Genomic DNA, 27,042 nt, shown 5'->3' with positions numbered 1-27,042 from the left:
AACTTCACTGTTTTCTTTCCTTTGTAACTTATATAATGTGCACTACCAAACTTAACCAGTGACTGACTGTAGGTTTAGTTAAACCCATAATAAAGCGTTTTTTATTCAGCTTTGTACTAATGTTTTGACATAACAGTGCTCAAAAACTACAAGATTGTTATGATTGTGTTTTTATTTTAAACATTACTATTACGTTTTTTTGTTGTCCATATTTGATTAATAAAAATGGTTTGAATATCAGATCCTCAGTTCCTTGATTTTGTGTTCTTTGAGTCATTGCTGCCACCTACTGGCTCGAGCTTGTCATCGGAACATGTACGGTAACTTCTCTGTTTGCGGTAGTGACGGGGCGAATAGCTGGTTGTGTGATTAGCTGGCTGTCAGTTATATTTAGCTATTATTTGGTCTGTCCTGCAATTCTGAACAATTCTGCCGGTATTCGGTCTAAATGGACGGGGATATCAGTGCTACGGCTATGGCCACCACACCACCTGACTCCGACCCAGCGCGGAAGCGCCGAGTGCACGGTATGTTGAAGCTCTATTATGGATTGAACGAGGAAGGAAACACCGTGGATCAAGCAGAGTCCCTGAATCCGTGCGATATAAACGGGACGCATTTCGATCCTGAGGTTTATCTCAATAAGGTAAACTCCCATTTCTGTGTCTGGATGCGACACATAGCTATTCACTGAACATTAGACAATAAATTAAATCCCCAAAATAGCTTTTACAGAGGCAAATTATTATTTTCTGTACAAGAGCCAATGCTAACTGCTTATCTGGCATTGGTGTCAGTCACCCGGGTAGTACAGTCGCTCAGTGATGTCTGTTAGTTGTCTTGTCTTCAAAACTGACCTTTATGTCATATTGGTGGCTGCAGCTTAGGAGAGAATGTTCCCTTGGAGAGCTGATGGACCAGGAGAGCTGCATGGTGAAGCAGATCCGCTCCTTGGACAGTGACATGCAGACATTGGTGTATGAGAACTACAACAAGTTCATCTCTGCCACAGGTAAACAAATAGGTGACAGTGTATGCAATGCATTGGATATCATGTTATTACATTGGATCATGTTTGCATCACTCACTATTTAGTGCACATACCATGTAGTGAATGAATGAATGCTCTCATCTCCTCCCACTAGACACAATCAGAAAAATGAAGAACGATTTTAAGAAGATGGAGGACGAAATGGACTGTCTCTCTACTAACATGGCTGCTATCACAGAGTTCAGTGCACACATCAGTGGGACTCTTCAGGACCAGCATGCACAGATAACCAAACTGTCAGGTTGGTAATGAAACCTGTGGTGACACGCCTCCACCGCCTGAAATGAAAACTAGATAACAAATCGTATTTGTTGGTCATATACCTATCATTGTCAGATTACTCGTTCTAACTTTTCCTCTCTCCCTCCCCCCACCCAGGAGTCCACACTCTTCTTAGAAAGCTGCAGTTCCTGTTTGAGCTGCCTGCCAGGCTGAATAAGTGTCTGGAGCTGCAGGCCTATGCCCAGGCAGTGAGCTCCCATCGTCGTGCCCGCTGCGTGCTGCAGCAGTACAGCCACATGCCCTCCTTCAGGGGTATCCAGGATGACTGTCATGCCATCATGAACAAGCTGGCACAAGAGCTTAGGCAGAAGTTCAGGTAAGAGAGGTGGTCACTTGTGGAAAGATTCTGCGTGCAAACTGAGAGAATCTGTCGGTACTGAATGGGATGTGTAGGATAACCAGCAGCAGTAGATCCGGTGTTTGGTTTTTCCTCACTGGCTATTTGGACAAATCACGATTTCACAGGTGTTAGCATCTTTTGGATTTCAGAATGGGAGGGGACATTCGGCCCGTAACTTGCAAAGAGAGAGGGTGGAGCTCATCGTTCCGGTTCCGCTCCTTCTTCTAGCATTTCTTGATCTCTTCTCTTAACATGTATGGACCCAGAACTTAATCGAGCAGCTGACCAATTACCTGAGACTTGGGACTGGGTTAACCGAGATTAGTATGGTTGCAAAACAATGGTCTTTTAATTTTCATTTCTAGTTCACATTCTATAGTAATAATACATTATGCCTCTGCATGGATGCCTTACCTCTGCTTGGGGTTGAATGTGTTTGCAGAGATGGTGGTTCGAGTGCGATGGACCTTTCAGAGTGTGTGGAGCTTCTGCTGCAGCTGGATGAGCCAGCAGAGGAACTCTGTGACAAGTTCCTGAGTCATGCACAGTCACGACTGGAAGCAGACCTCCGACGACTGGAGGCGGAGCTAAGACCACCATTGTCCTCTGGACCCACATCAGTGATATATCCTTCCACTGGCCCTGCCCGCAGACTGTCAGCTGCACCCACTGCTGGATCTCCCACTGACCCCACCTCTCCAGGCAATCCCTTCCTCTCTCCCAGCTCAAGGACTGATATTCTGGAATTCATAGACAGAGGTTGCAATGAATTCGTCAGCAGCCTTTGCTTGGTCATTGCCTCGTACCAAGAGTTGTTTGTCAACCGTCCACAAGAGGGTAATCTGGCCTCCAAAAACATCCCCCAGATGGCTGTTGGCAAGCTGCATGCTTTCGTGGATGCCCTGGCCACCCGCTACTTCTCACTGGTGGAGAGGAGGATACAGGAGGAGAAGAGTGTTGGAGACAACTCTCTTCTGGTCCGGGCTCTGGACCGTTTCCACCGCAGGCTCCAGGCCGTGGCCAAACTGCTACCTGGGTCTGCTGTGCCCAGCCAGGGGACTGAGATTGTGGTGTGGGCGGCCAGGGAGAGGATCAAGCAGTACCTGGCAGCCCTGCAGAGCTTCTACCTGGACAGCCTGACAGACGTGAGGCAGGCCCTAGCAGCTCCTCGGCTGGGTGGAAGCTCAGCTGGAGGTGGGTCTCACCTAGCGGGACCAGCCACTGGGAAAGATGCTCCCGCCAGCCTGCCAGAGCTCGTCTCCTCTCTGTCTGCCTCCATTCTCAATCAGATCAAGTCAGTGCTGGCATCAGTGCACCTCTTCACAGCAAAGGACATCACCTTTTCCAATAAGCCTTACTTCAAGGTGAGATTAATACTGATGCTATTGTGAGTTAGTTGAGTCCCTCAGTTTGTGAGGTGCTCTGACATTATGCCTTTGGTACATATTTTCTGAATTTGGTATGCTATTTATGTAATTGACAACTCTCTTTCTCCTCTCTCTATTTCAGGGGGAGTTTTGCAGCCAGGGTGTGCGTGAGAGCCTTGTGGTTAACTTCATTAAGTTTGTGTGCCAGTCCTCACGTCAGTTCTGTGAGACTGCGGGAGACAGGGGTGGCTCTACACCCCCTGCCCTCCTACTGCTGCTGTCACGCCTCTGCCTGGACTATGAAACCTCCACCATCTCCTACATCCTCACCCTCACAGACGAGCAATTCCTCGTGCAGGTAAATATGCCAATGAGACTCTGAATACTCCTTGAATGCAGTTGATGGGAATGTAAGAAAATATGTACAAATAATAGGTCCTCTTTAGTCATGAGAAATGTATGTCACATGCTACTACACATGCTGTTATATCCTCTGGTTTCTCTGGTGTTCACAGCATCACTCTCCTGTAACTGCAGTCGCAGCTTTATGTGGAGAGGCCAGAGAGGCAGCACAGAAGCTACTGAACCATTATGTCAAGGTAAAGTGCCTTCAGAAAGTATTCACACCCTTTGACTTTTTCCACATATTGTTTTGTTACAGCCTGAATTTAAAATGGATTCAATTGATATTTTTTTGTCACTGGCTTACACACAATACCCTATAATGTCAACGTGGAATTATGTTGTTTGAAACTTTTACTAATTAATAAAAAATGAAAAGCTGAAATGTCTTGAGTCAATAAGTATTCAACCCCTTTGTTATGGCAAGCCTAAATAAGTTCAGGAGTAAACATTTTCTTAACAAGTCACATAATAAGCTGCATGGTGGTGGTGGCTGCATCATGTTATGGGTATGCTTGTAATCGTTAAGGACTGGGTGGTTTTCAGGATAAAAAAGAAATGTAATGGAGCTAAGCACAGACAAAATCCTAGAGGAACACCTGGTTCAGTCTGCTTTCCACCAGACACTGGGAGATTAACTCACCTTTCAGCAAGACAATAACCTAAAACACAAGGACAAATCTACACTGGAGTTGCTTACCAAGAAGACAGTGAATGTTCCTGAGTGGCCGAGTTACAGTTTTGACTTAAATCTGCTTGAAAATCTATGCAAAGACTTTAAAATGGCTGTCTAGCAATGATCAACAACCAATTTGACAAAGCTTAAAGAATTTTGAAAATAATAATGGGCAAATAGTGTACAATCCAGGTGTGCAAAGCTCTTAAAGAGTTACCCAGAAAGACTCACAGCTGTAATCGCTGCCAAAGGTGATTCTAACATGTAATGACTTGGGTGTGAATACTTATGTAAATTCGATATTTCTATATTTCATTTTCAATAAATTTGCAAAAATGTGTCGTCATGGGGTATTGTGTGTAGATGAGTGAGAATCTGTTTTTAAATTCAGGCTGTAACACAACAAAATGTGAATACATTCTGAAGGCACTGTACACATTTTCCCACCTTACCAACAAATTACTATTGCTGCAAATGGACATTTCAGGCCTATTCCTTCTATTTCTCTGCTGACCCCTTCTTTCTTGTTGTGGACAGGTTCAGGGCCTGATCATATCCCAGATGCTGAGAAAGAGTGTGGAGACACGAGACTGGGTCAACACCATCGAGCCACGGAACGTCCGTGCTGTGATGAAGAGAGTGGTGGAGGACACCACCTCTATTGATGTGCAGGTAATGTCCGTTATCTATATAAAACCCTTTAGTTATCATGCTTTGTAATGTGGGAAAACTGAAATTACTGTATAGTTGTGAGTGGACAAAAGCATCATCAGTGCTAGGAATCTAAACAGCTTTACTCCCTCCCCTGATCTGTCTCTCCTTGCCCCTACAGGTGGGTCTTCTCTATGAGGAGGGAGTGAGGAAAGCCCACAGCAGTGACTCCAGCAAAAGGACCTTCTCTGTCTACAGCAGCTCAAGGCAGCAAACCCGCTACGCTCCCAGCTACACACCCAGGTACCAGAACTACAGTTGCCTAACCTTTTCATAATAACATAATAAATTAACACATAACTGCATCACAATGTGTGGATGTTTAGCAGAGGCAGGATCAGTCTAATGTTAGTATGATGGCTATCTTTCCTAATGGATTATGAACGGTTTTGTCTCTCTGCAGTGCTCCTATGGATACCAGTCTCCTGAGTAATATACACAAGCTCTTCTCTGAGCGGATCGACATCTTCAGTCCTGTGGAGTTTAACAAGGTGGGTAGGGAGTGATCACAGAGCTCTGGTAGCTTAGAGCCTAGAGCAGAGGTCTTCAACAGGTGGATTGCGAGCAACAAGTAGCTCGCAGCCCTTCCATGAGTAGCTCGCGACGCAATTCTAAAAGTACAGGTACTTTTTTTCAGGTGTTCCATCTCAAACTGTCATAAACATAAAGCTCCCGGCTACTATCCAATCAAAGCAACATTGACATTATCCCACCCCTGTTTAGCCACTATTGGCTTAAAAATCCAAACGTAACAATATCTGCCAATTAATTTCCAGCAATATTACCTGTCTGTCTGTTTTGGTGCGCACATTTGTCTATGCTCACTCCGTAAGTAGCCAGTTAGCAATGCTAGTAATGATAATGACCTTCTCAATTAAATGTTAACTGCAAAGTAGGCTTGCCTGACAAAGATATCATTATTATTTTTATCAATTGGGTGGCCATTGTTTTGCAAACTCGGCCATGACATGTTCCAGCAGTAGGCCTAACAGAAACACTGAGCAATGAAATGGGAATTACACTCAAATCAAACATTGTTTTATTTTTCCCCAGACCTCAAAATTGGTTTTCTGATGTGATTGGAGCATTAATATGGACTCAGAACATTCATTTTCGTTGTTTCTCTATGAATAATTGTAATATTGAGTGTACCAAAACCAGGAAAAATAAAACGGAGAAAACAGAATTCCGGAGAATACAATAGATAATTATATGGGGCCCCTTAGAGTTGTTTATTAACCATTATTTTACCAGGTATATTGACAGAAAACACATATCTTGTACAACAAGGACCCGGGGAAGAGTTCCAAGGTAGAGAAGAATGTGCCTATTTGAAAGCTATTAAAAAAATGAGTAGCTGGCAACATTTCATTTTTTAAAAGTAGCTCTCATTCTAGAAAAGGTTGGAGACCCCTTGCGTAGAGACTCTCTCTTACACCCTCCATTTGACCGTCTTCATCTCCTCTCTCAGGTCTCTGTGTTGACAGGGATCATAAAGATCAGTCTGAAGACATTCCTGGAGTGTGTCCGTCTGCGTACCTTTGGTCGTTATGGCCTGCAGCAGATCCAGGTAGACTGCCACTACCTGCAGATGTACCTGTGGCGCTTCGTCTCTGATGAAAATCTGGTCCACTTCCTGCTGGACGAGATAGTGGGCAGCACTGCCCACCGCTGCCTGGACCCCGCTCCCATGGAGCAGAGCGTCATTGAGGTCATCTGTGAGAGAGGTTAAAGGCCAGTGGTCACATTGGTTGAGGAACTGGTGAATTGTGATGGTGAAATTGAAGAGTGTGTAACAGGTTAAAACCAAAAAAATGCCTTGAAGTCAAGTGAACTGGAAGATTGGACAAAGAGGGCTTTTGCTGGAAACACTCGATTCCCATGATGTAAATGTGGGTCAGGAGGGTGATTGAGATTACTATGAATGTTATTATGAATGATGTGATGATGTTTGGGTGGGGTGCATCTGTAATCATTTGATTTAGTAATTACAAAAAGTATCATATGGTAATATGAATTTGATTTAAAAAATCTAACTCATAAACAGATTTGCCTCTCCTACCTTCAAGGACATGTGATCTCAATTATTTGTATTTCTCTTGTTCTTCCTTTGCACACACAATCCTGCAATTTAAATTATAATGATTGTGTTACAATTAATCATCTCTGTAAAGTATGTTATATAAAGTGTCAGTATTCTAAGTAATAACTTTGTGTTTCAATTCATTTTGAATCATGTTGATTGATCATCATATTTGAATCACTTATGGAAATAATGTTTGCGGAGGTGTAGTGTGAGTACTTTCTCAAATGTCATAAGCAAGAGTCCCGTCTCTAGCAACCAATAAGAGCGCTGTAGAGTAAAAAACGTTTACATTACATTTGACCATCACTTTTCTCCGCCCTTGGTCACCGCCCCAGCGTAAATTTGATTAGTTTAACGCTCCCCTCTCCATGCTCTTCTGATGACCATGGCTTAATCTCATTGGTTTAGAGATGGGTCATGTTCAGGGGGGTAGCTTTGGGGCGGTTCTACGCACGCGTTCTTATCGTCGCACTGTACTTGTAGTTTGGAGTATGGATACATGAGGAATACAGGTGAGTGAAGCTATAAATTATGCGATGATGGAAAAAACCTTTAATATTGTTGGTTTACGTCCAACGCAAAACTGTTCTCTTTAGCTGTTATCTATTAAAGCGCATGTAATTGTTTTTCTGTGATATAACCTGTCTGTTGTATTGCCTGTCTATATTGTGTAATTCAACCGAATCGTATCCTCATGACGCTGGAGAAGAGCTATATTGGCTGAGTTATGTTTTTATTTTTCAACATCAACAACAAAGTATGACATTATAGTAGTAGTCACTGGTCTATACTAGTCCAGATGCATTCAGAGAATCTGAGATAAAGGTCTTTATTGCTGCCTATACACATTTCTCTTTAGCATACACTCTACCAGTGTCCTCCTTTTAACATTTTCACAGGAGACAGATAATGAAGCTCAACAAACAAAAATCCCCACAAGCAGAAAAGGAATTTGGAGGGACTTTGGGTGAGTCAAATATTGTTTGCTTTATTAAAAGGAATTTGGAGGGACTTTGGGTGAGTCAAATATTGTTTGCTTTATTAAAAAGAAAACACATTTTGTATGTTTAGTTAAAATAGGCATATTGCAATCCCATCTCCCACCCACTCTCTTCTCTACTAACTTCACTTCCTTCCTCTTCTCCCTTGAAGGTGCCACCTGCATCCCTGTCTTCCTGCCCCTGACGGTGCTTTACCTGCTGTGTGTATGTCGCTCCCCTGCGGCCAGTGTGCTCCAGTGGCCCCCTGTCCTGCCCCCCACAGACCAGCTATGGGACCCCCTGGCCCCTGTTCTCATGCTGGGCTGGATGGCCCTCCAGAGCTTCCTTTACCTGCTGCCTATGGGGAAGGTGAGACAAGTTGTTAATTATGAATACCTTTTAGTTCTGGAGTCCTTGTCTATTGACTATGTTGTTATGTGAGGTTTGGCTGATACACATATCTCTGTCTTACCTGCAGGTGTCTGAGGGGATGGTGCTAAAAGATGGATCGAGACTCAAGTACCCCATAAACGGTATTGTAGGGTTGGCGGGTGAAGCAATAATGCTTTGAAGTAGTGTGTTCCAATGTCAATGTGTATAGTTTCAATTTTAGGCAGGTTTGATTGAGCGGGGTGGGAGGAGTTAACTGGTTATGTTTTCCTTTTATCTACTGCAGGTGTCATTGACCTTGAGCTAAGCAGGCCATTAGTCCACACTGATTTATCTTGTTGCAAGCTACTCAGTCCAAACTCACTTATGATTCCCTCTCCAAACTAATTATCTCTTGTTGTATCTATCCCTCTCTCCTGCTCCCCCACCCTTTCTAGCTGTTTCTACAGTGAGGGGAAAAAGTATTTGATCCCCTGCTGATTTTGTACGTTTGCCCACTGACAAAGACATGATCAGTCTATAATTTTAATGGTAGGTTTATTTGAACAGTGAGAGACAGAATAACAACAAACAAAAATCCAGAAAAACGCATGTCAAAAATGTTATAAATTAATTTGCATTTTAATGAGGGAAATAAGTATCTGACCCCTCTGCAAAACATGTCTTAGTACTTGGTGGCAAAACCCTTGTTGGCAATCATAGAGGTCAGACGTTTCTTGTAGTTGGCCACCAGGTTTGCACACATCTCAGGAGGGATTTTGTTCCACTCCTCTTTGCAGATTTTCTCCAAGTCATTAAGGTTTCGAGGCTGACGTTTGGCAACTCGAACCTTCAGCTCCCTCCACAGATTTTCTATGGGATTAAGGTCTGGAGACTGGCTAGGCCACTCCAGGACCTTAATGTGCTTCTTCTTGAGCCACTCCTTTATTGCATTGGCCATGTGTTTTGGGTCATTGTCATGCTGGAATACCCATCCACGACCCATTTTCAATGCCCTGGCTGAGGGAAGGAGGTTCTCACCCAAGATTTGACGGTACATGGCCCCGTCCATCGTCCCTTTGATGCGGTGAAGTTGTCCTGTCCCCTTAGCAGAAAAACACCCCCAAAGCATAATGTTTGCACCTCCATGTTTGACGGTGGGGATGGTGTTCTTGGGGTCATAGGCAGCATTCCTCCTCCTCCAAACACGGCGAGTTGAGTTGATGCCAAAGAGCTCGATTTTGGTCTCATCTGACCACAACACTTTCATCCAGTTCTCCTCTGAATCATTCAGATGTTCATTGGCAAACTTCAGACGGGCCTGTATATGTGCTTTCTTGAGCAGGGGGACCTTGCGGGCGCTGCAGGATTTCAGTCCTTCATGGCGTAGTGTGTTACCAATTGTTTTCTTGGTGACTATGGTCCCAGCTGCCTTGAGATCATTGACAAAATTCTCCTGTGTAGTTCTGGGCTGATTCCTCACCGTTCTCATGATCATTGCAACTCCACGAGGTGAGATCTTGCATGGAGCCCCAGGCCGAGGGAGATTGACAGTTATTTTGTGTTTCTTCCATTTGCAAATAATCGCACCAACTGTTGTCACCTTCTCATCAAGCTGCTTGACGATGGTCTTGTAGCCCATTCCAGCCTTGTGTAGGTCTACAATCTTGTCCCTGACATCCTTGGAGAGCTCTTTGGTCTTGGCCATGGTGGAGAGTTTGGAATCTGATTGATTGATTGCTTCCGTGGACAGGTGTCTTTTATACAGGTAACAAGCTGAGATTAGGAGCACCCTAATCTCAGCTCGATACCTGTATAAAAGACACCTGGGAGCCAGAAATCTTTCTGATTGAGAGGGGGTCAAATACTTATTTCCCTCATTAAAATGCAAATCAATTTATAACATTTTTGACATGCGTTTTTCTGGATTTTGTTGTTGTTATTCTGTCTCTCACTGTTCAAATAAACCTACCATTAAAATTATAGACTGATCATTTCTTTGTCAGTGGGCAAACGTACAAAATCAGCAGGGGATCAAATACTTTTTTCCCTTCACTGTATGTTTCTCTGTTTTGCTCTCCCTCTACAGGTTTTCATGCCCTTTGCGTCACAGCTGTGCTGTTGACATTGTCACTATGGCTGGGGATGCCTCTGGGGTATCTATTTGAACTGTTGTTGCCCCTGGCAGTGTGTGCTATTGGGGTGTCATTCCTCCTCTCCCTCTACCTCTACATATGCTCCTTCTGGGCCCCTCACCATGCCCTTGCCCAGGGGGGAAACACAGGTAAGGGTGGTGCAGGATTAGGGAAGTAACATAAAATATCAAGTAACCAACATACATAAAAATGCATTAGAGGTTTTCCTGTATAGGCTCACGCCTGCTATATCTCACACAGGAAACCCCCTGTATGATTTCTTTATCGGACGAGAGCTGAACCCACGGATTGGAAGCTTTGATCTGAAATACTTTTGTGAGCTGAGACCAGGTCTGATTGGCTGGGTGAGTGGAAATGGAGCAAGGGTGACTAGATTATATAAAGTAAAATATAATTGTGTTGATATATAAAAAAATCTGATCCAACATATACCCTCTTCCAATTAGGTGGTGATTAACCTTGGGATGCTGATGAAAGAGGTGGAGCTACGGGACTCCGCTTCCCTGGCCATGATACTGGTCAACAGCTTCCAGCTGCTCTACGTGGCAGATGCTCTGTGGAATGAGGTGAGTGGACAGTCCACAGGAATAGCTAGGAAATAACAGTGGTGGAACAGTGGTATACCATCGGTAACAGAGTGATCTCTAATGAGGATGCCAATTTAATTTATTGTGGTGTTACACTGCGGAATGTATCATTGAGACCTACAATTCATTTCTGAAGTGTTGTATGTTTCATTTGACAGTGGAATATGTTTTCTTGACTGATGCTCTCTCTGTGATGTTGCAGGAGGCTGTGCTGACCACCATGGACATAGTGCATGATGGCTTTGGGTTTATGTTAGCCTTTGGGGACCTGGCCTGGGTTCCCTTTACCTACGGCCTGCAGGCTGCCTTCCTGGTGGTGCACCCACAGTCCCTTAGTCCTCTGGGAGCCACGGCTATAGTCACATTGAATGGTAAATCAAGTTTCTAGATGTGGGGTGGGGAAGTGTGCATTCTTCTTCATTTAATCTATTGTTATATTGTATGTACCCTTATTAATGGAATGTATTTTATCTCTTCCTGTCATTAGGTGCTGGGTATTATATCTTCAGAAAATCGAACTCCCAGAAGAACCAATTCAGACGGGACCCTACGCATCCCAGTGTTGCAAGTCAGTATTCAACTTCTTGATTCGATTTCTGATGTCTCCTGGCATGGCAACTTCCACATGTTTTTAGTTTTGAATTAATATACTTAAATCAGTTTAACAGTTTTGAGAGGATAGATAGAATTGGGCACTCTCTCTGGCGCAATCTTTATTACTGGCTGTTTTCCATAATGGATCAAAGTGCATAATGAATACAGTGGACGGTAGGAGGCACCAGAGTACAATCTGGCCCCAACAGAAAGAGCAGATGGAGTGTGAATAATTTGCAATCTGATCTCTCTCAAATGACGGCCAAAACTAAAGAAAAAAAGTATAATCTTCCCCTGTGCCTGTAGACCTGGAGACTATTGCCACAGCAACTGGGAAGCGCCTTTTGGTGTCTGGCTGGTGGGGCCTCGTCCGCCATCCTAACTACCTAGGAGACCTTCTCATGGCCCTGGCATGGTCCCTGCCATGTGGTAAGTAGAGATCAAATACATAAGATCCTCTCTGCATCCAGCCGGCACATGTCCATAACCAGTGGCTGTACCTGAATAGTCAACATAATTTTGTCAGTGCTACTGACAGTATTCAGATTCCCATGTACTGTATGTCTTTTTCCAGGATTCAACCATCTTCTTCCTTACTTTTATGTTGTGTACTTCACTGTCCTGCTGATTCACCGAGAGGCACGTGACGAAAGGCACTGCAGGGCCAAGTATGGCCTGGCATGGGACACCTACTGCAGACGCGTGCCCTACAGGATCTTCCCCTATATCTACTGAGCTAAGCTCTACCGAAGCAGTCGGGGCATAGCCGGGGCCCGGGAGCATGCAAGGGATGTGCACTGCATATGATAGCCAGCTGTGTTGTATAAAGTGCACTTTCTGAACCTCAACAGACTACACTGAACAAAAACGACTGAAATGCTGTCTTTTCTCTGTCATAAAGAATATGTACTTTATAAGGGATTACTGTGGAGAAAATGGCCCTTCTGACTGGATAAACTGGTCTGACAAGCTGACACTTTGGCCCAGCAGCTTTACCAGTTGTTCACAGTAGTGATGTCTTTCTAGTGAGTCTCAAACACGATCAATCTTGAGCATTAGCTTTCGTACTAATCTTTCCTTTCTTCCTCAAGATTGGACACTATGGGCCGGTTTCCCAGACACAGATTGAACCTAGTCCTGGGCTAAAAAGCATGCTCAATTGGGAATCTCCATTAAAAGTGCTTTTTAGCCCAGGAGTAGGCTTAATCTGTGTCCAGGAAACCAACCCTATACTTTATTTAAAATGATTAGTCAGTGGCAGGTCTGGAAACAGTGCTGAACAGATTAGTCACATTTCAGTAACTGTGTGATGTATTAGTAGCACTGATCTGAAAGATATTCAAATTATCATCATGACAATTTACATGTATTGAAATTAAGGTCATGTTAGACTTCATTGAGAGTGACTGAGTGTTAGCCTATTTCTTTAGTTTACATTAACTTTATTGCATAACTTTGTTGTGAATTTTTACCCAAAAAAACATGTCTCAATAGTCATTGCAGTCAGAATAAATGTTTACAAAATGGTATACAAACAAATAATACCAGTCTGGCCCTGAATTTGAATTGAAAATAAGATAGGTAAATGAGTCTCTTTATTAAATGTTATAGAATACCAAAACATTCTAAATCTATTTCTTCAATCAACACACCCTTCGCTTTTCTTCTTCCGTTCTTCTTCTTCTCCAAAGCACTCCTCGCATCCTCCCTCTTCCTGTGCTCTCTCCATAACCCAGCGGCCAGTCTTCTCACCTCCTGGGTATTGTCAGACACCCAAGCTTGAAAGAAGTCACATTTCTTCCCAGCCAGGAAATACTTATTTCTCACATCCCCTTCATCTCCCCCTTTGGGAAGAGCTGCCCTGGCCTGGGATAGCGCCGTACAGCATTGGCTCAAAGCTGCCTAGCAGTATCCAACAACATCCTGCTTACTTCTCCAAGTCAGAATATGAGCCACGGATTCCACAGCCCTGGCCGGGGCGCTGGGGTCCTCTCGGTCAAAGTAACCCCCGGACAAAATGGCTGCCTCCCCTCCCTGAAGTGCCTCCCGAAGGGAGCTGAACACCCTGCCTGAGCTCAGGACCTCGGACACAGTCAGAACCATCTGGCAGAACTCCTGAGTTAGGTCTGACTCGATGTCACCATTGATCAGGCGTAGGGCGAAGGTGTAGCCAAACAGAGCATTGACCAAGCCATAGCAAATGAGGGGATGGATGGATGGGAAGACCAGGAGCTCAGAGGTGGGATTTTGTCATTGACTGGAGGCACAGAGGTTGATTTTGTCATTGACTGGAGGCACATTAGAGGTTGATTTTGTCATTGAATGGAGGCACATTAGAGGTTGATTTTGTCATTGAATGGAGGCACATTAGAGTTTGATTTTGTCATTGAATGGAGGCACATTAGAGGTTGATTTTGTCCCCTTGGCCTTGCTCACCTCCTTTCTGCAGTTACCCTTTCTCTGTCCCTGCTCTTTCACTGATTTAGCCACACAAGTCCTTCCCAGAATCCTTGACTTCGATATCCGCGATGACCACAATTAGACTTTGACTCTTTCTTCACAACTGGAAGAGCATGCCCCTTCTGTCCTTTATCATCTGTCTTCACTGCTTGTCTTGTACTGCTCCCTTCCTGTCCTGCTGCATCTCCTCCAGTAGCTCCATCAGGGCTTTTTCCCCTCCTCGTGCTGCTCCCACCAGGGTCTCCACAGGGGGACCAGAGCTCCTACAGCCCCACCCTTTACCAGATTCCTAAACCTCCTTCTCCTGGCTGCTCAACAGGTCCCACAGTGCCACCTCAGAGAAAGCATTGATATTCAGCCCAGAGAGCCTGTCAGCCAAACCCAGCTCCTCACCGTCTTCAACCCCCTCATCCATGTCTCCAATATTTGCAGCCACCACCTGCGCCGCTAATTCATCCTCGTCTCCTAACTCTGAGTTCGGTTAAAATGTATTTTATCTCCTCCACACTCACTTCCCCAGATGACTGAATCTCTGCTAACCTGGAGAGGAGCTCTAAAACCTGTGCTCTTTCCTTTGTCTCCTCACTACCTCCCATTTCCTCCTCTCCATCCCTCCCTCTGCCCCATGTTTCAGCCTAAACAGAATATCCTGTATCTTCTTCCTCCGCATCTCCCATGTCTTTCAGCTCCTATAAAAGAGATTCCTTATAATATTCAACTGAGCACACGGAATGATTTGTAGTCCGGTAGCATTCCAGGCCACAGTTAGGTTCATTGCATCGTGGACAGGTATAGCAAGAGTGTTTGGATAAGCACAGCCTGCACACTTTGTGGTATCTGTATGATAAGCACCTCCATTCTCTTTCCCAGCAGCTGGTGTCAGAAATTCACTGTTGGTTCCTCTGGCAGGAAGCTCAATTCCATCTCTAGTGAGTCTCAGACTCTGTGTCAGTCCATTCGGTGCAGTGGTGCTCTTCCCTTGGTCCAATGTCAGTCAGTAATTTCCTCACAGATGGAAGGATTCTCTAAGTATTGGATTCATTATTTTGTGTGGGCAAATTAGTTTCTACTTCTCATTGCATGCGGATGTAATAATGTTTAATGAAAAGATGAACGTCCAATTTGCCTGAAAGGAAAGACAGATTTTTGAATCCGAGTATACTCACAGCATTCAATGTCAGACATAACTTGGTTCACTAGGGCCGTACCTTAGATGTCTTCTCAGTATATCATCAGACACATGCAAATTCCAATACGTCGATATGGTACAGTAATTCTAATTTGATCGGCGTTTTATCAACCTCAAACTGTCAAAGAATTAAACGTGTGAGACTAAACTTTGGAGAAACTCCTATCGTAAATTGTTTGAGTTTGTCGCAATTGGATGACGTATATCCATCGTAAAACGATCGCAAAAACCAATAACTAGCGGATATTGAAGATGCATTACGAAATGGAGTGTATTTCAAAGTCACAAGCTATGTTTTCATTCACTTGGCCATTGATTTTTTTGTCGACATTTACAAAGTTCGCATAGAAAATAGACGAGGCAATTGCCTGCTAGGGTGCGTTTCCATTTAACTATCTTGGGTTGATAAAAACAGCTGGACGTAATGTTACACCTATATATAAAAAGAAAAAAACATTTTCGGAAAAACCTAGTTTTAATAAAAATGTAGTGGTTGAAGTGTTTCCATCACCCATTTAGGAAAATTTCACATTAACAAATTGGCGACAGCCTGTATGCCCGTCCACCTATCTGTTTCATGTCTCGGGTAGCCAGCATGGATAGAATGCAATAATTGACTAATATTTGCCATATTCTAATCGTTTTCATGTGGCAAAGATCGCCACGGGTCCATGCTGTGGTAGAACTTACACTCCTTGGATGGTGAAACTTTTCAGCCAACCAGGAAAGCAAGGCCAAGCAATTCAGGCATTCTTGAAAGTCTGGATATATTATTTGTATAGTTGAAAAAACAAGTTATAGTTCAAGATTGGTCGTGCAAGTAGTAGGTATTTGGAATTAAATGTCAAGTGGAGCTTATAGTGAGGCTACGTGTTGACATCACGTGCTCCACGTACCTTCAAACTTATCGGCAATCATCACTAGTCGAAAAACACCTTCAATCATCATTTGTCGCAATAAAGAAAGTTGGACATAAGAAAATTCCACCCGTCGAACGGATACAAATATTATCGATCTTCAGAAAATGTATCCAATATCTGCCGCGACCATTTTGCGACATTGCTTTTGTCGAATATACCCTGGCCAATGGAAACCTGCCTACATAAACATCACAGTATCGTTTGGAATACTTCCCTCAAGTATAATTTCCTATATAAAAAAAAGCCAACAACAGCAATGAAAAATATGTAATACACCAAATCGTAAATTAATTTGTCAGTATTAACTACACCACTAAAACAGGTCATATTGTGGTATTATTTTATAGCAATAAAACGCGTGAATCAAATATCAAGCTTACAACTGATATTGTTCCTGTGGATATCAAATAAAAATAGAGTAAATAAAGCAGAACCCCCCCCCCATATGAAATGGCCATTTAATAATTCAATTTTCAAGTATGCTTATCAGCTGAGCTTAAGTTGTTACATACAAACAAATATAATTGACATGGAGCACATCTACATAAATAAACAACAGTCTCTTAATTATCCATTCTATTTCAATACAGGATGCATTTCAAATTGTTGGGTTTCATGTAGAAAAGTATGCACTCTTTTTCTCTGACAACTTCTGCGACAGTTTACCCCCTCGCCAGCGGTCCAGTTAGAATCCCTTCTTCACCAGCCACTCCTTCAGCTCTGTATCAAAGTGACCTTTGACCCGAAGTGTCATGGTCACCTCATTGACCTGTGTTGGCAGGTCTTTGCCAGTAAGCTGTTGCAGGTACTCCTTAACATCCTTCTCAAGAGCCTGACAGGAGAAAGTAGCACCATTAATCAGGAGGAAACAATTGCACATTGACAGGAAAACATAACATTCTACCCAGGGTTTGCTAGATAAATCCAAAAGCTCTTATACTTCAACTCTGGTTTCCAGTCAGTCATCCTTACTGATCTACAATTCTGCAGAAGTTTCAAAAATGTTTTGACAGAAGAACCATAGAAATTATGTCTCACTCACCCAGATGTCCCCTTCAACCTTGCGTACAAGGGTTGTCTTGCGGCTGCCATGGGTGAGGTCAGTGTAGACAGGAACATTGTGCATTCGGGAGCGACGGATCATGTATGGCAAAGCAGGAGGCACCTCTATAACATTTTGGGTTAAAGGGGGTGTGGAAAAGATGGAAAAAACATTTAATTGAGGTTAATTAACCATAAAGTAAATAGCACCTGATAGGTTAGTCATTAATCATGACTCAGTTCCATTACATTACACTTAAGAGTCATTGGACAAAGGTGTCTTCTGTACAAGGGAGTTTTGTTAAGAGCCCTGACGCTCGGTCTGAACATTAACATGCATTGCTTGCGGTATGGTTTTGGAAGCATAAGGACCTTATCTTTCATATCACCGAAAAATATACTGTCGGCTGCAACTGTGATAAAGCCGGTTAAAACAGTGTACAGTAAGTGTGTATTTCGCATTTGTGAAATTATTTTTATGAAAGTAAAGGGCTTTACGTTTCTAGAACCATATCGCAATTGAGAATCGATTCTCGTTTTGGATATTTGGCTGTTAGTCAGTCCACCTCTGAAAATAACAAGGTCCTTAGACCTTAAGGAGTGATGGTAACACTAGGCTCCTTAAGAGTACATCTTGGGCTACTGATAGGTGTGTTTGCTGAAACTATAAGAGACTGTGTCTATGAGACTATAAACTACTGTAAGTGTTGGTAAACAAATCATGTTCATTAGTACAGTAGCGTGAAACAACTCAACAACAAATTGAAACGCAATAAAGGTATTTTAAGAAGTTAAATCAGTGTGAGAAACCAAACCATTGCTCTCCATTTGCCTTTAAAAACCAAAGAAAACATAAGGTGTCAAGCTTCACCTGATGGAGGAGTCCAGCCAGATGGGGAAGGACCGTCATGTTTAGGGGGAATGGGCACTCGTGAAGGTGGGATCAGTCGTTCCACAAATTTGTATTCTTCTGTAGATTGTAATATGCCAGTATTTGTTTCTCCAGCTGAGCTACACAATGTCTGTTTTTGAAGGGGAAGAGACAGGGATAAATGTATTCTTGCATGCTCATGATAACTCATTCTTGAAAAAAACACATAAACCATCCCAGTTCCACACATTACGTATTGCTCGACTTTGACACGAGCTAGTTAGCATCTTTGATTGCATGCTAGCTAGCTAATGTTTGTTACTTCGATTTGAACATGATTTTACCAACATTTCGGCCATGTAAATCATTTTTTGAATGAAGATATGGGTATCAAATAGCCAACTCACTCGTAACCGTATCGTAGTATTTGGAATCCTTGCTGTGTGGTCGTACAGATTGAAACTTGCCCTAAATCCTCTGCATAACATTGCGGATCTGTGTATGAAGGAGAGCGACATGTTTCTTTCGACCACCAGGGATCAGAGAATACTACGTCATAGGTATGCGCACTTCCTTTTCATTCTTAGTCAAGACCTGTGACAGCAAGGTCCATTTTAAAGTAGTTCATTTTCTTCTTCACGATTGGCTGATCCCTCCTGATGACCCAGTTGGACAGGACTCCAACAGGGTTACCAGGAGGGCTCAGCCAATGAATTTCGAAGTCCCACCAGTTGACTACATTAAAATTTGTTAAAATGGTGGAAGTTGTCAGTGCGCTGCCCATTCTAATATGGCCTTTTGGTCCAGACGAAAGGTGGCAAGCTTGTTGCACTGCGACTGCGAGACATTGGTGAGATATAAAATAAATGTAAGTTCTGTGTTGTAACATAGAGTACATGACCAAAAGTATGTGGACACCTGCTCATGGAACATCTCATTCCAAAATCATGGGCATTAATATGGAGTTGGTTCCCCCTTTGCTGATAACAACCTCCACTCTTCTTGTATATTGTGCACGTGACAAATAAACTTTTATTTTATTTGACTAGCCAGAGTCTCAGGAGAATAACATTTTATATTTCCTGTCAACTTCAATGTCAACAAAGACAACTTTTTAAATAGGCAATATTTAAAATGTAATGAAACTTTCGAGTTCCATTGTTACTAGTACACTATACAAAAGTATGTGGAAACCCCTTCAAATTAGTGGATTCGGCTATTTCAGCCAAACCGTTGCTGACCAGGTGTGTAAAATCGATCACACAGCCATGCAATCTCCATAGACACACATTGGCAGTAGAATGGCCTTACTGAAGAGCTCAGTGACTTTCAACGTGGCACCGTCATAGGATGCCACCTTTCCAACAAGTCAGTTTTAAAAGTTCTGCCCTGCTAGAGCTGCCCCGGTCAACTGTAAGTGCTGTTATTATGAAGTGGAAACGTCTAGGAGCAACAACGGCTCAGCTGGGACCGCCGAGTGTTAAAGCGCGTAGCGTGTAAAAATCGTCTGTCCTCGTTTGCAACCCTCACTACCGAGGTCCAAACTGCCTCTGGAATCAAGGTCAGCACAAGAACTGTTAGTGTTTGTCAGGAGCTTCATGAAATGGGTTTCCATGGCCGAGCAGCCGCACACAAACCTAAAATCACCATGCACAATGACAAGCGTTGGCTGGAGTGGTGTAAAGCTCGCCGCTATTGGACTCTGGAGCAGTGGAAACACGTTCTCTGGAGTGATATATCACGCTTCACCATCTGGCAGTCCGACGGACAAATCTGGGTTTGGCAGATGCCAGGAGAACGCTACCTGCCCGAATGCATAGTGCCAACTGTAAAGTTTGGAGGAGGAATAATGGTCTGGGGCTGTTTTTCATGGTTCAGGCTAGGCCCCTTAGTTCCAGTGAAAGGAAATCTTAACGCTACAGCATACAATGACATTCTAGACGATTCTGTGCTTCTAACTTTGTGGCAACAGTTTGGGGAAGGCCCTTCCCTGTTTCAGCATGACAATGCCCCCCATGAACAAAGCGAGGTCCATACAGAAATGGTTTGTCGAGATTGGTGTGGAAGAACTTGACTGGCCTGCACAGAGCCCTGACCTCAACCCCATCGAACACCTTTGGGATGAATTGGAACACCGACTGTGAGCCAGGCCTAATCGCCCAACATCAGTGCCCAGCCTCACTAATGCTCTTGTGGCTGAATGGAAGCAAGTCCCCGCAGAAATGTTCCAACATCTAGTGGAATGCCTTCCCAGAAGAGTGGAGGCTGTTATAGCAATAAAGGGGGAACCAACTCCATATTAATTCCCATGATTTTGGAATGATATGTTCGACGAGCAGGTGTCCACATACTTTTGGTCATGTAGTTTAACTTATTACTTCGATGTGATGGTTATTATATCAATATTTGCGCATAAAGGCGTTTCCACCGCCATTTCTAGCATAATACATTTTACCGACACAAAAAGATCCCACCATGTCGAACGAACAAATTGTCTGTCGGCATTTCATGTTTCCATCAGCCCGGTCGCAACTTTTTTCATGCATCAGGTAAATCATCCGCATGAAATGGTTGGATGGAAAACTGGTTATTGAAAACTGGTTATTGAAAACTGGTTATTGAAAAGTATTTAGCTCTTTGTTCTCTTCCCTTCTCCCCTAATATTGAGGCATTGGAAGGACTGTCCTGTGATAACCAGGTGGTGTACCTCTGCATGACGATGCTGTGATCAGGCAGTCTGCACTGGAGTTCAGCACACATGAGGTTTCCACCAGACTGTTGGGAGGCAAGTGATCAATAATTAAAGCTAGTCCTTAATTGAAACAATAACCAAATGGTCACCCCACCTCTGTTTTGGTTCAAAGCTGAGGGATGGGCCTGGAGAAATGTAACCACTCTCAAATTCATACAGAGCTATGGATGCAAGGACTGACCATCTACAGTATGATATACAAATTCTAGTTTTAACCATGTTTTGAGGATATACAGTGTTTGTTTACATTTACATTGTTTACAAACATTGGATTAAAACAAGCTTACATTTTGGGTTCTGATGGGGTACCAGTTGAACTAAGTTCATGAAGCGCTGCAACCTGGTCTCAGAGCATTTCGTATTATTCTGTATGTAAATCCGAGGACATTACATTTAGTATGAAATGTTACGTTTCGCATGAATTTGTGGATGTCCATCACCCTTTTCGTATGATATGTTACAAATTACAAATCGTATTAGATGTTACGAATTTGCAAAACGTACAATATGTTATGAATTTGCAAAACATATGATATGTTATGAATTCTAGCTAGGTGGCTAATGTTAGCTAGCTGGCTAACGTTAGCTAGGCTAGGGGTTAGGGTTAAGTTTAGGAGTTAGGTTAAAGGGTTCGGCCACCGATCCACCCAGAACAACCACCCTACTTTCGTTTTTGCCTTAAGTAACCATCTGTCTTATGTAACCATACCAAATGTAACATATATTAATTTGAGTGTCCCAGATTTACATTTACTATGTTACTTCTATGAGACCAGGCAGGGCATTTTATAAGTTATATTTTTCCAGAATCAATGGGTATATATCATTAATTTAAAAGTAAAAACATTGATGTAGCAACTAATGATCTAGCTTCAAACATTATTGAACATTAAAGTAAGTATGTGAAATGATTCAGGTCTGAGCCATTTGTTTGTGTACCATTATTTCATGAGATTGTTTGGAGGGGTTTACTTTGATTCATCTTTTCCATTTCCTATCCCAATCCATGGCTCCTTGGCCAGAGCGTGAAATGTCAGGGGACAGACTCCCAAGGTGGGCTTTTGTGTTTAATAGAAATTAAATTAACTACTAAAATGAATGTTGCATATTCAACATGACTTGCACTTCTGGCAAGTTTGCTTTGAAGACGCCACACTTCTGACCCTTTGTTTATAACCATGCTCACAGGTGCACAAGCAGGAGAAGAAGAACATTAAGACTGGTAGGCTAAAACAAAGATCCATATATAACAGGCGCTTTGTGAATGTGTTCCCAACGCCAACTCATAAAACTATTTCCCTCATAGCCTATCTGCTGTGTCTCATCACAGTCGAACATTGACATGACCATTCACACTGTGTGAGCAATGGACTTGGACCAAGTTCTGTCATTTGGAATTACATTTGGAATTGGGCTGATATTCGCTGTGATTAAATACAATAAAACTCAGTGAGGAAAGAAAATGGTACTCTGCACCGATTTGATCAAATCAAATTTTATTTGTCACATACACGTGTTTAGCAGATGTTATAGCGGGTGTAGCGAAATGCTTGTATTTCTAGCTCTGACAGTGCAGTAATATCTAACAAGTAATATCTAACAATTTCACAACATATACCCAATACACACAAAACTAGTAAGGAATGGGATTCAAGAATATATACATATATGGACAAGCAATGACAGAGCGGCATGGTCTAAGATACAGTAGAATATTATAGAATATAATGCAGTATATGAGATGAGTAGTGCAAGATATGTAAACATTATTAAAGTGACTAGTGTTCTATTTCTTAAAGTGGCCAGTGATTTCAATAGACAGCAGCAGCCTCTAATGTGCTAGTGATGGCTATTTAACAGTCTGATGGCCTTGAGATAGAAGCTGTTTTTCATTCTCTCGGTCCCAGCTTTGATGCACCTGTACTGACCTCGCCTTCTGGATGATAGCGAGGTGAACAGGCAGTGGCTCGGGTGGTTGATGTCCTTGATGATCTTTTTGTCCTTCCTGTGACATCAGGTGCTGTATGTGTCTTGGAGGGCGGGTAGTTTGTCCCCGGTAATGCTTTCGGCAGACCGCACCACCCTCTGGAGAGCCCTGCGGTTGCGGGTGGTGCAGTTGCCGTACCAGGCTGTGATACAGCCCAACAGGATGCTCTCAGTTGTGCATCTGTAAACGTTTGTGAGGGTTTTAGGTGCTAAGCCTCCTGAGGTTGAAGAGGCTCTGTTGCGGCTTCTTCACCACACTGTCTGCATGGGTGGACCATTTCAGTTTGTCGGTGATGTGTACGCCAAGGAACTTGAAGCTTTACACCTTCTCCACTGCGGTCCCGTCGATGTGGATAGGAGGGTGCACCGTCTGCTGTTTCCTGAAGTCCACGATCATCTCCTTTGTTTTGTTGATATTGAATGAGAGGTTATTTTCCTGGCACCACACTCCCAGAGCTGATGGTTCTATTATATTGGGTGATTTGAGTAGTTGTATGACAGGCTGTCCTTCTGATCTTGGTTAATAACCAGAGATTAAATGGACTCTGGCATGAACACAAGGTAGTTAAAGTGCATATTCTCAATTGATTTAATGTATTGGACAATGTTTACAAGTCACACTGACAGATGATATGAGAATAGTCTTTGGCATGTTCTCATCCAGTATGCCAAGATCACTCTTATCTGCCAAAGTGATCTTGGATATGACCATGGTTCTATATCAGACAGGGAGGATGGCTTATACTTCAGCAGCTTCAAAAAACATTCTGACAGTAGGGCATCATCACGTCTTCCTGTGTGATTTCCCCACTGGATCAGTTATGACAACAATTCCCCAAGCAGCCAAACCTGAAACAAAAATATTGAGTTATGACTGCACCTCCAACACAAAGGCCATGTTCTTAAGCTTAATACTCTGTCATCATGTCTCGAGCTCTGAAAGGTAACGTTAGCCATGCTTCACCTGTGCAGTTGTGGTGGATCAGTTATTACTACTAAAAGACAGGAAAGACGAATACGTTTAGAAATACTGACAGTTACAAATATCAGTACTCACTTGCTGCAAACGCGATTTGTGCGACATTTCCCATAGAGGTTGTCCCACCTTGGCGCATCACCTTTCGGGCGGCTAGGAACACATATCCAGCTCCTAACAGCAAACCTCCACCCTAGAGTATCCGACAACTCCAGCAGCTCCAAAACATTTGACCCGCAGCCGGTGATACTGGGCCCGGTGGTGCGGGAGTGGGTACTGGCTCTGGTGTTGACATTGCCAAAGTCTATGGACGTAACGATATGCTAGCTAGCTTTATGATTACTACCAAGCAGCTAACTTGACAAATAACTATATTTTCTCTTTTCTAAAACGTACATTATACCTGCGACAGTTATAACTTAGATCCCATTATTCTAAGGCACTGCATGTGTTGTGCTTAAAAATTCAAGTAGCTCTGACAGCAACCTCTTGGTTTCCACTAGATTGCACAGCCACAAAGTCAAAATTGTTTATATCATAAAAACGTATGTGTTATAATGTTAATTTTTTTAATAGGCAGGGTTTATGACGACCCAACCTCTTTGACACAAATATACTTTTCTCAAACCGGAAATTGGTGCAACCGATAAAAGGGTCCCCATTCTTCTTCAGGTTTTATGGCGAACTACATGCAAAAATGTGTATTGTTGCCACCAACTGGACGGGGGCGAAACATTTTACAAAGGAAAAGTACATTCCACTAGGGGGAAGATAAAATGTACATTAATCCACACAAACTACAAAATAATTTACAAATAAATAAAAACTATAAACTCAGCAAAAAAAGAAACGTCCTCTCACTGTCAACTGTGTTTATTTTCAGCAAACTTAACATGTGTAAATATTTGTATGAACATAACAAGATTTAACAACTGAGACATAAACTGAACAAGTTTCACAGACATGTGACTAACAGAAATTGAATAATGGGTCAAAATCAAAAGTAACATTCAGTATCTGGTGTGGCCACCAGCTGCATAGATTTGCCAGTTCTTGCTGTGATATGTTACCCCACTCTTCCACCAAGGCACCTGCAAGTTCCTGGACATTTCTGGGGGGAATGGCCCTAGCTCTCACCAACCGATCCAACAGGTCCCAGACGAGCTTAATGGGATTGAGATCCGGGCTCTTCGCTGGCCATGGCAGAACACTGACATTCCTGTCTTGCAGGAAATCACGCACAGAACGAGCAGCATGGTTGGTGGCATTGTCATGCTGGAGGGTCATGTCAGGATGAGCCTGCAGGAAGGGTACCACATGAGGGAGGAGGATGTCTTCCCTGTAACGCACAGCGTTGAGATTGCCTGCAATGACAACAAGCTCAGTCTTTGATGCTGTGACACACCGCCCCAGACCATGACGGATCCTCCAGCTCCAAATCGATCCCGCTCCAGAGTACAGACCTCGGTGTAACGCTCATTCCTTCGATGATAAACGCGAATCCGACCATCACCCCTGGTGAGACAAAACCGCGACTCGTCAGTGAAGAGCACTTTTTGCCAGTCCTGTCTGGTCCAGTGACGGTGGGTTTGTGCCCATAGGCGACGTTGTTGCTGGTGATGTCTGGTGAGGACCTGCCTTACAACAGGCCTACAAGCCATCAGTCCAGCCTCTCTCAGCCTATTGCGGACAGTCTGAGCACTGATGGAGGGATTGTGCGTTCCTGGTGTAACTCGGGCAGTTGTTTTTGCCATCCTGTACCTGTCCCGCAGGTGTGATGTTCGGATGTACCGATCCTGTGCAGGTGTTGTTACACGTGGTCTGCCACTGCGAGGACGATCAGCTGTCCATCCTGTCTCCCTGTAGCGCTGTCTTAGGCGTCTCACAGTACGGACATTGCAATTTATTGCCCTGGCCACATCTGCAGTCCTCATGCCTCCTTGCAGCATGCCTAAGGCACATTCACGCAGATGAGCAGGGACCCTGGGCATCTTTCTTTTTGTGTTTTTCAGAGTCAGTAGAAAGGCCTCTTTTAGTGTCCTAAGTTTTCATAACTGTGACCTTAATTGCCTACCGTCTGTAAGCTGTTAGTGTCTTAACGACCGTTCCACAGGTGCATGCTCATTAATTGTTTATGGTTCATTGAACAAGCATGGGAAACAGTGTTTAAACCCTTTACAATGAAGATCTGGGAAGTTATTTGGATTTTTACAAATTATCCTGAAAAGGGGATGTTTCTTTTTTTTGCTGAGTTTATATATTCCTGCTCCTTCAGTCATTCAAAACCTCAAATTCCCTTCTCAGGCTCTGGGTCTTTCTTGACTTTTTTTCAACTTGCGCAGTGATGTTTACCACCATTGCTATAAAAACGACATTAAGAATTTCTGGGTCCTGTTGATATGCAGGCTGCGGTGTTTGTTGCAGTAATTCTACCATATTTGCACTACCATTGGACCTTCAAACCTTTTTACCCTTTTGACAGCCTCCACATAGGATACAGACTGAGCTGCCATGATTTTGGCAACCTCAATCACTTTCACCCTAATTGGGCTTTCCAAGGCTTCTTTTGGACAAAAGTCCATTCATCCTTATTTCCACCGCCATCAGATTTAAGCTCCATATCCGCTTCCACCATTGTGTCATCAAATGGTCTCCATGTTCACCACTTGTCCACTTCAAGTGATCAGAATTTAGGAATTCCAATGCAGCAGTTTTTTTATCTCAATATCAAATAGTTTCTGGGTAACAATTAAGTAACTTACTGTGATTGTTTTCAATTAAAATGGTAAAAAAAATAAAAAAAATAATTCTTAGCAAAGGGCATTTCTCAAGCAAAAATGTTGCTAGGACTGTCTTGGAGTGGTCTGAGTGGGGAGGGGAAAATGGAAAATGTGCTGTTATTGGCAGAGAGTTTTGAAACTCTTTCTTATTGGTCTATTAACAAATGTATCGCATGGTGATGTCACCATGGAAGGCCAAAACTCCATCCCACCAAAACAGGCTGAAATTTCAGGCAGTCTTTTCAAACAGCTCTTACACTAAAAGGGCATTATCATCATTTTCTACATTTCACAGTATTATTCCAACCTCAATAGTCTGGAAATATATATAAAACACAGAAAAATCACATTTATAATAATATGCCATTTAGCAGACGCTTTTATCCAAAGCGACTTAATGTGTGCATACATTTTTACGTATGGGTGGTCCCGTGGATCGAACCCACTACCTTGGCGTTACAAGCGC

General features: G+C 43.1%; 3 protein-coding genes and 1 pseudogene across 6 annotated transcripts; 2 read left to right on the top strand and 2 right to left on the bottom strand.

Annotated features, from left to right (window-relative positions):
* The first annotated feature begins 312 nt into the window (after positions 1-312).
* LOC121579501 (vacuolar protein sorting-associated protein 51 homolog) lies at positions 313-6,900 on the top strand. The gene is made up of 11 exons (XM_041894117.2): positions 313-646; positions 883-1,012; positions 1,146-1,292; positions 1,430-1,649; positions 2,116-3,037; positions 3,183-3,398; positions 3,556-3,639; positions 4,656-4,790; positions 4,951-5,072; positions 5,233-5,320; positions 6,301-6,900. Exons 1-11 carry the CDS (start codon positions 449-451, stop codon positions 6,559-6,561), a joined length of 2,523 nt encoding a protein of 840 aa, XP_041750051.1. The 5' UTR covers positions 313-448; the 3' UTR covers positions 6,562-6,900.
* A 485-nt stretch (positions 6,901-7,385) lies between these two features.
* LOC121579498 (delta(14)-sterol reductase TM7SF2) lies at positions 7,386-13,143 on the top strand. 4 transcript variants are annotated; one of them, XM_041894114.1, is made up of 12 exons: positions 7,421-7,427; positions 7,625-7,640; positions 7,815-7,882; positions 8,068-8,264; positions 8,374-8,428; positions 10,354-10,548; positions 10,661-10,764; positions 10,867-10,986; positions 11,210-11,378; positions 11,495-11,575; positions 11,908-12,030; positions 12,176-13,143. In XM_041894114.1, the coding sequence occupies exons 3-12, from the start codon at positions 7,825-7,827 to the stop codon at positions 12,334-12,336; spliced, it is 1,263 nt and encodes a 420-aa protein (XP_041750048.1). In that variant the 5' UTR covers positions 7,421-7,427; positions 7,625-7,640; positions 7,815-7,824; the 3' UTR covers positions 12,337-13,143. The 4 variants fall into 4 exon arrangements, with proteins under 4 accessions (XP_041750045.1, XP_041750048.1, XP_041750047.1 ...); XM_041894111.1 differs by lacking the exon at positions 7,625-7,640 and having other exon boundaries at positions 7,386-7,427; XM_041894113.1 differs by lacking the exon at positions 7,421-7,427 and having other exon boundaries at positions 7,434-7,639.
* Positions 13,144-13,206: 63 nt separating this feature from the next.
* On the bottom strand, positions 13,207-16,168 carry LOC121579499 (annotated as a pseudogene).
* Positions 16,169-16,493: 325 nt separating this feature from the next.
* mrpl49 (mitochondrial ribosomal protein L49) lies at positions 16,494-18,645 on the bottom strand. Its single transcript, XM_041894116.2, has 4 exons — positions 18,490-18,645; positions 18,083-18,233; positions 17,213-17,337; positions 16,494-17,002 (listed from the first exon to the last, which is right to left on the bottom strand). The coding sequence occupies exons 1-4, from the start codon at positions 18,598-18,600 to the stop codon at positions 16,856-16,858; spliced, it is 534 nt and encodes a 177-aa protein (XP_041750050.1). The 5' UTR covers positions 18,601-18,645; the 3' UTR covers positions 16,494-16,855.
* Between the last annotated feature and the right edge of the window lie 8,397 nt (positions 18,646-27,042).

This window comes from Coregonus clupeaformis, chromosome 13, assembly GCF_020615455.1.
Source record: "Coregonus clupeaformis isolate EN_2021a chromosome 13, ASM2061545v1, whole genome shotgun sequence".
Lineage (NCBI taxonomy): Eukaryota > Metazoa > Chordata > Actinopteri > Salmoniformes > Salmonidae > Coregonus > Coregonus clupeaformis.
This window is presented reverse-complemented; position numbering and strand designations above follow the sequence as displayed.